Genomic DNA, 8,816 nt, shown 5'->3' with positions numbered 1-8,816 from the left:
CGTATGGTTCATTTTGTTCCTTTGACCTTGTATGGGGCTCTATGGGATGCTTGTTCTATCCCAAAGAGTGATATTCTCGAATAAGCAATTGAATGGTTGTACGAAGAAGCAACAGTCACACCATGAAGCTGTTTTACCTGAGTACTGCTATCTTAAAACATTTAGAATAAGGTCCACATATGGTCATAATGCCCTCAAATCCCAACAATTTCTGCCAGTGGAATATAACATGGAGATGTATGCGTGCGAGATGTTCAAATTATTAGGCGTGTAGAAGTATCAATTCATGTGGTCATGTTTGATAAACTAGTATTCTTGTATTCAAAACACAATATTATTGATGTGTGACTTAGTGGCACTTTGACAACAGGAATACTAACACAGTGATCTACGAATCTACCCAGCAATAGGAACAAACACGGCATCCCATGAATTTGTTAAAAACATCAATAGAACCAAGGGGTTTGCTTAGCGAGGAGCTGTTAGTTGGTTCCTTTCATAGGGGGCCGAAAGAGTGTAGGGGCCTTCAAGGCCGCTAGTTTTGCAGAGAGGAGCCGGCCAGTTAACTCCCCTTCAATCATATATACCAAGCTGATGGACCTGCATTAAATTAAAGGTGGAAACTGAATGCGAAATTAAGGATCTGCCTTGGGTTTCCTGGTACCACCAGATTAAATCTATGCCCCCCAATGAACATTTAACTTGGTAAGAGGCCTCTCAAAAGTCGTCAAATCCAGGCATGGGATGACTTGAACGCACTCGTGGGAGGTAGGAAAAGTACTCTTTTCTCTCTCTTAGGCTTGATCTTAAAAATAAAAGGCGAGCTTTTCTCTCACACAAAGTTACAAATATAAGTTACTGTTCTAGCAATATTCAAAGGCTTGTTCTTTATTGATATTAGTTTATTATTGATAGTCTCTGCAGTATGGTGAATAATGATAAAAATATTATTTCTTATGAGCAACGTTTATGTGTATATAATTAGCATTGGCAAAAGTTTCACTAGTGCATGTTAGGCCATTGTCCATGCGCTACGCTGCGCAATTGTGTTTTTATTCAGAATTAAATCGAAAATATCGGCTGGACGCAGGGGCTGAACATGCATGTGTTCGGCCGCAGCCACGAAACAACGTATATTACGATTTATTATTTAAACTTCCCTAACATACGGTACATCCAACACGGGAAGTGTCTGCCGTGCTAGAAGTCTTGGTGCTGGTGTGGATATATATATATATATATATATATATATATATATATATATATATATATATATATATATAGAGAGAGAGAGAGAGAGAGAGAGAGAGAGAGAGAAAAACTTGTACATACTAAATGCATAAAAAACTATCTCAATTTTAAATCTTTTCCAGATTGGTCGTCAAAAGAAAAACACCAAGAAAAAGCTGATGGGCCATCCTTGTCAACTGATATTTAGTTTCCATTTTTTTCTCATTGTTTTTTTCTCAATGGCGGATTTGTAAGAAATAAGGACTAAGATTGTTTCTTATCTATCTAACATCTAAGACTAAGTGTCTACCATCTACCAGTTAGTCACGCCCATATTTGCTGCTCCATAATCGAGGACATTTACTGCCTTCAACCAACCAAAGGGAATGCCTACACAAGTGAGTATGGAAACCTTGTTAGGATTAGACGATGTGGTGACTAAAAAAACCCCCTTCTCTTGTTCATTAAAATCCCTTCAGTCCCTTGGATGTGCCCTGTAGGTAAACCACTTGATATCACTCGGAAAAGCGTTCCAACTTGGGCGTGTGGCAAGTCCGATGACAATGCGGTTGCATTTTACGCATATGTTAGACCATGCCAACGACTATAATCTAAAACTAAAATGATTAAACTTCCACAAAAACAGATAATGCAACAGTTTTCCGGCTTAATCTTCAATTGAACTCAACTCAACTCTCAAATGATACATTTATTCCTTCATTTCTATGTTTCAGATTAAAGAAAGAAGGCAACTAATGTAACCGACAAACTATAAAGATTCGGAACACATTAAAATAGAGTAGAAAAGGACTAATGGTCTTGGAGTAACAATTTTCCCTGAAATGGTAGCCTAGCGCTCCTCTCAGCGCCTGAGAACTATAAGACCAGTGAAAGCAGGGTTATGGCAACCTCTGGACCAGGGGCCCATAAGGGTGAAATCAACAAAGTTTCATTAGCATTAAGGGGCATTTGATAGCAGAGTCAAACACTGTAGTGGAGGAGACATTGTACGGACTTCCCCTCCAACAAACGCAGGAAAAATTACCAGGCTGGTTGAAAATCAAATTAATGGTTGTTCGATCATTTTATTAAGTTATGATCACCTATTGTAGTTAGTTATTTACTTATTTTTCTTTTCATTCCCTCACTTAGCCATCAAACACCAATAAATTTCTCAAAAGTAATTTTTTTCAAGTCAATCAAAAACACCCTTCAAATGTGAAAATTCAACTCTTTCACCCTTTACCAAGGTGAACTTTCCCCTAATGAAATTTCACCTCCAAATCAAGGGAAATAAACGAACGGCCCCCTAAAATTTGGAAGCTGCAAATTTCAACCCATGCACCTTAATCTCCAGCCCAGTAAAAGAATGTCTTCATTTCTGCATGGCATGTTATGAAGCTGATGAAACGTGAGCAAGTGGTGTACGCCAATAATTCATGCAATAAAGAGCATCTAACATAACAAGGTGATATGTCAAAATGGGGTACCATAGACATGTAAATCACAAAGCCAGACCAATGTCGTCAAACCAACAAATATTCCTACGCTTGATCAAGTTTCTCAAGCATTGTCTAACCATCAAAAGAAGGATTTTTCTTGTTAATATTGAAAGACAGCTAACGACTCCATAAGGTCAACTGATAATGATTTGATATGGCATATAGCAACATAAACATGGGCTAACAGAACCAACTTGCAAATAATATGAAAGTGTATAAAGATTGGGTCCAGTAATATTAATTCGTACATAGCCATGGAAAGGATCCTATTTTGTCCAGTGGAAAACCTTATTGTTTATTGTCCAGACAAAGAAACATATCCCTACTCACAGAAATCTTGATCTCAATATGAACTGGACATTGCACCATTTTGGACCATTTAAAGTCAACGTTACCCTACTAGATCAAGAGACGTGCATAATGTTGATAGAACCATCTATTACACCAATTGATTCACAACAAAATGGTCCTTGAAGCACTTTAGGAAACATCAAAATGGTCCTTAAAGAAACATCAAAATGGTCCTTGAAGCACTTTAGGGGCCAATCTAGCCATATAACTTTGCTAACTAGATTTAGGAACTGTACAATCAATATACGTCATATATCTTCTCAGTATATTGATAGGATTAACACGGAGATGTACATCCATCTCCTGAGATCTATAATGTCGTAGATGCAGTTGTTGTCCGCTGTTTATGTCCAAGCATTATAACGACCACTGTAACATCATCATGATACTTTCTTCTTCTCCCAGCTGGGATCCTTATCAACTCTTCTGCAGTCATACCTAAAAGAGGAAACCAGAAGAGAATCATTTGCACAACAACAAAGTAAGTTCTTATATTCTACATATTTAAAGTACTAGAAGGATAAATCGGCTGGCATTGAAAACCAACTTAGCAAGCTTAAGGATGGAAGCCAAGGACAATTGTGGAAGCTACAACATTGAACCAAAGATGTTTCACGTTAATAAAGTATCAGATGAAGCATGCCAAGAGATACCATATCAGATAATTAGTAACAACACCCATGAAATGCTTTAAGAACCTAGACATTGGATTTCAGATGAGCCCATGTTTCAGGAGGTAGAAATATAAATCAAGTACGGACCTGATTTTTCAGCAGCCCTCAGTAACAGCTCCTCCAGCAGATACTTTGCTGGATCACCAAATGGGTTATTCCGGATGAAAAGGTAAACAAGATGAACAACTTCATTGTTGGTAAAGAAATCAAACAGACCATCGCTCCCAATAACGACAAATAGATTATCATCAGACACATGATGGATCACTGTAGATGGCTCTGTAGAAACATATGGAGGACTGCACAGATTGCGAACTCGAAGAATGCCCATCAGTGCATCATTCATTATTTTCTGAAGAAAATCACAAGATTAATGTCTAGAGAATGTGAAGGACTGGAAATAACTAAAGCATAAAACATGCATGACATTGTGAAATCAACATGATCAATCAACCTTTTTCAAGTAACCAACTCCAAATGCACGAGTGACTTTCAGTTTTCCTTTCACTTTTCCCCCAGTTATAGTTGATGGATCATAAGGATGTTCAGCCAATAATCTATTTCGTTCTGCTCTATTATCAACTGTATGTGTTTCGGTCAGCTGCACAGCTTGCAATAATCCATCTTTAGATGCATCAATGGTTGCCAGTACAGCTCTGCTGTCACCAAGATTCAACACATATAGGTCCTTCCCATGAAGAAGCACGATTAGAACACATGACCCGACAGACACCAAATCAGGACGTTCCTCCATTTCTTGTTCAACCATACGCATAAAATCATTTTCTGCCTGCACAACCGCACTCCTCAAGCAATCCATAACACCATGCCGAAATGGCTCTGATGACAACTCTTCAGAAGATTTTGGAAACATATTCCTGTCCACTCTATTATCAGAAGTCTCAATTTGGTTATCTGCTATACCTTCAAGGGAGCTTTTCAGGCTTAAAGGTGCATCTCCTTGATTCTCATGCAGCAAATGCAGGTAAAATGCAACATTCTCATAGAGAGTCACAGCCAAAAAATCAGCTGCATCACGTCCATTAAAGCCATCATATACTCCACAGAATAACCATCCATTTTCTTCGGAACAGACAGCCTGGAGCCTGTCTTCACCTGCAGCTCCACCAGCCACTTGTACATCCATCATAGCATTTAGAAAGGTTGATGCCTCAACATTTGCAGTACTCATGGTTTTCGACAAATCTTTATCATTCTCAAGGAAATCACTGTCATTTGATAGGCTCCCAACCAAGGCAGATATGTTGCTCTGAGAAGATGATAAAGGATCCAATCTTGAAAGAGATGGAGAAGATGACAACGGCCGAAAGGAATTCGGAGAATCCAGGCTAGGTAGTATCTCTTGTCCAATGAGACCATTTAACATATTTGTGTTTGCTAAAGTGGCATTGGCACTTAGTGCAGCACCAGACAAACAAGAAAAGCTGCTGTTCCTTCTGATGGTGCTCGGAATTTTAATCCCTATGTTCTCAAGCTCATCAATTTGCAAAGAAGTGTCCTTGGCATCAACGTTGCACTGGTACTCAAAACTTACACAAAGTTCACGTGAGGGTTGAATAGAATTTTCAAAACCTAACATTTCTTCTGACAGGAAGGACAAAACTTGCTTCTTTCTGCTGTGAGTAAGACCTGTACTTTCATCAATATAAATGTCTGACCCCATACAGCATCAGTAGTTGAAAGAACTTGCTCGACTGCCTGAAAAAGGTGATTGAAAAGAACATTCAGTAGCTTGTAGAGAGACATCTTATGCTGAAGTTTGCATTAAGAAGAAGCAGATACAAAAGGGTCTGGCAAAATATTTCATAAATATTCACCAAAGTCAACATAGCCAGGCTTTCAGTAAGACAGTTCCATGACACGAAAGGCTTCTAAAATTATTTTTTGCAAGTAACTCTTCCAGAAGTGCAAAGAAAAGCTAATAAAGTTACCGAAATTCACGAAGAATGGAGAATGAAACAAGAAGCCACTTTTACAGATAGTTGATATCTTTTGCAGATTAAGTCCTACAATAAAAGTCCTTGTCAAAATTCAACTATCCCTACTGTCTGCAAAACTGCCGTCTAGATTACTGTACACATTGTAGGTAAGTCTCCTGTCTACAGGCAATCTTAAACATGTTTTTTCCCAACCAATCCTAACATATCTATTTTTAATACATAGATCATCTCTCATAATTTCAAAATATATCTATCAAATAATGAACTCAACCATTCATAATAAAATTTGTTTTCAGATGGCATTTAGCTAATGCACAACATCAATTCCTTGGTACTTTACTACTTTTACATGGAACACCTTAAAAGGCATTATCATTTTCAGAAAGCATCTTTCCTACGATGAGACTCCTTGCATCCTTTGCTGGCATAGAACAATGAGCTAAATTAACTAAAGCAGTGATTTATGCATGATTGTGCATTGTCCTTGTTACAATTTTTCATCCTACGATGAATGATGGTTGTGACATGAGTAAGAGGATGGTAATGGAAAAGAGAAAAACAACCTTGGAAAGCAGCATAATTGTAGGAAATAACATTATTCTTTTTCTTCTTATGTATTTAATATTGTGCATCATAACAATTTGGATTCAACCTGAAAGTCTCATTGTCTGTTCTGGAAAAAATTTCTCATCCTATGATGAATAATGGTTGTGAGTCTTGTGACGCAAGGAAGAGGACACTATTGGAGGAGAGAAGAAGAACCCTGAAAAACAGCAAACTTGCAGCGAAGAACATTATCCTTTTTCTTTCTTGTCTCTACAATACTGTGCATCATAACAATTTGGATTCAACCTGAAAATCTCATTGCCTGTTATTAGATTCGTGAACTTCTCCTATAGCTAATGTTTTTCCAATGTAGCCACCAATTCAAACCAGGACCAGTTCATTTATCTGACACTAGGTTCTACTTTGCCAAAGCTAACGAAGCAAATTGGGCCATCGGCATCTTACTATGACATACTTCAAACGCAGGATGCAGGATTGTATCATCTATGCACAAGGCATATGAAGTTCCATCAAGTTATACAGCACGAAGAAAGCATCACGTATGCGTCAAAAAACTAATCAGAAAAGCCAAGCTCTTCTTTGAGACACAATATATTTAAAATGGTTATAGAATTGAAATTAGACTGAATGGTCGACGCAAAGAAATATGATGAAAAACCTAAAAATTATTAATACACTCAGGAAGCAGGCAAAAAAGCAACCTATAAAGGACGTAAAATCAGACCCTCCTACCAAGTGTGACCAACTACAATTTGATAATAAATCCACAGATAAACCAAACCATGGATCAAAAGAATCATAGAGTCATACCAACCTATGGAGAAAAATGTTTAACGAGTCAGTCATAAGGAACAACAGAAAAAAAAAATTATATTTCCCAGTAACCAATCCAGATGACAGACGAGATAGAAGATCGAATGATGATCAATAAAGGAAAGGAAGGGTGGCTGGAAGACTGATTTACAAAAGGTGGGTCAACCATTACACAGCCAGAGCCATCACTGGCAATCGGATGCTTCATAGATGGGAGACTGCTGTTACGCATGTAGAACCAACACGACCAAGTAAACCACACTTCATATTACTACATGCAGAGACTTGCTTCCATGATCGAATCATGTGGAACAGGAGATGGATAAAATCGCGAACTACCAAAGTAAGGAAAAAAGCCACCCCCGTATGAGTCCGACTAAAAGTGAAGCTCTCCTATTAAATTGAAGGGCAGTAGATCGAGAATATTAAAATTATTGCAGTTTGCCCTTAAATATCTTATTAAATTTCCCTTCCCTTTCATTGCTTCTGATGCCAGCAAAGGCCGCGGCCCTTTGGTTTCGTATTCTCCGAGTTGCTAGTTCTCTTAGCAAGTAGAAATTTCTGCAGATAAACGCGTCTCTCGATTGGCCTCCAGGAGACATGAAAAACCACACGCCTCCATCCAAGTAAAATGAAAGATTGCACCAAAGGTCGTCCTACGATTGAAAAACTGATCAGGTGAGTGATTTGTCATGAGAATATCCAAGATTTATCGTCCGGCGGACCCCTTTCCCGACAAATTTAGACGGTAAAATTTCTATTCCATATTGGCAAACATATTCATTTTATGATCAATTTTATCTTTCTTATTCCCACAAGGACAAACTAAGGACTCGTAAATGAACAAATGATCAAAGACGAGAAAATAAGCAAATATTACGATCAACACGATATTGAGTCATCGCGCCTCCAATCCTTGCTCTCTGTGGGCATTAAATTGAAGCTCGGCAGAACGACAGGGATGCAAAAGCAAACTATCCACACGTAAGGAAGAAATGAAACCAAGTTCTTCACTATCCTTGATCCAGAAGAATGGCTTCCTTCCATGCAATCTTTCAGCGAGAAGCTGACGAGAAGGAAAAAGAATCACAATACCTCAAAGAATATATTCACCAAAAAAGCACATAACAAAGTAGTCGTGTTTCATATGGGCAGTACAAGAGAGAGCAGCAATAAAGAAAAAGAAATGGAAAGATATAAGAACCCTCGATTTTCTATGCCAAGCATCCTCCTCTTTTAACGAGCAAGCAGATCGTAGAGCAAGGCAGATAAAGAAAAACACAAATAATTGAACAGGGAAAGGGGAGAGCAGTAGAGAATGGAGGTGAGGAGACAACTTGGGGGGGGGGGAAGAGACAGAGGAGATGGATCTTCAATGGCGCGCCTCCTCTTTACTGAGATTGATTCTCCAACTCTGGAAGAGGAAGGAGAACGAGTTGACCTGTCCGCAGGTCTCGCTATTTAACGGCCTTGCTCCATTAATTAAAAAGAACAAAAGGGCACTGGGAAACACTGTTTAAAAAGAGAAGGGAAAAAGAACGGAAAGAGAGAGAGGAGCGAAAAATACGGAAGTTTATAATAGGTTATCATTGTTAAGATTAATTATTACTAAAAGTTGGTGGTTTTCCATTAAGAAGAGGTCTGAGGGTTGGGGAGTGGCGGTGAGGGCTCGATCGAAAGAAAGAGGAAAAGGCCACCACCATCGGCTTGGTTTGACT

At 38.5% G+C, this 8,816-nt stretch overlaps 1 protein-coding gene across 2 annotated transcripts; it reads right to left on the bottom strand.

The window, feature by feature from the left end:
• Positions 1 to 2,938: 2,938 nt before the first annotated feature.
• Positions 2,939 to 8,589, bottom strand: LOC116247877 (probable protein phosphatase 2C 40). Of its 2 annotated transcripts, none has more exons than XM_031620284.2 (4): positions 8,436 to 8,589; positions 4,212 to 5,476; positions 3,845 to 4,109; positions 2,939 to 3,521 (listed from the first exon to the last, which is right to left on the bottom strand). In XM_031620284.2, the coding sequence occupies exons 2-4, from the start codon at positions 5,439 to 5,441 to the stop codon at positions 3,394 to 3,396; spliced, it is 1,623 nt and encodes a 540-aa protein (XP_031476144.1). In that variant the 5' UTR covers positions 5,442 to 5,476; positions 8,436 to 8,589; the 3' UTR covers positions 2,939 to 3,393. The 2 variants fall into 2 exon arrangements, with proteins under 2 accessions (XP_031476144.1, XP_031476145.1); XM_031620285.2 differs by lacking the exon at positions 8,436 to 8,589 and adding an exon at positions 8,303 to 8,413.
• Positions 8,590 to 8,816: the final 227 nt, after the last annotated feature.

Source organism: Nymphaea colorata, chromosome 2, assembly GCF_008831285.2.
Source record: "Nymphaea colorata isolate Beijing-Zhang1983 chromosome 2, ASM883128v2, whole genome shotgun sequence".
Lineage (NCBI taxonomy): Eukaryota > Viridiplantae > Streptophyta > Magnoliopsida > Nymphaeales > Nymphaeaceae > Nymphaea > Nymphaea colorata.
The sequence above is the reverse complement of the archived record's forward strand: the minus strand, read 5'-3'. Positions and strand labels throughout refer to the sequence as shown.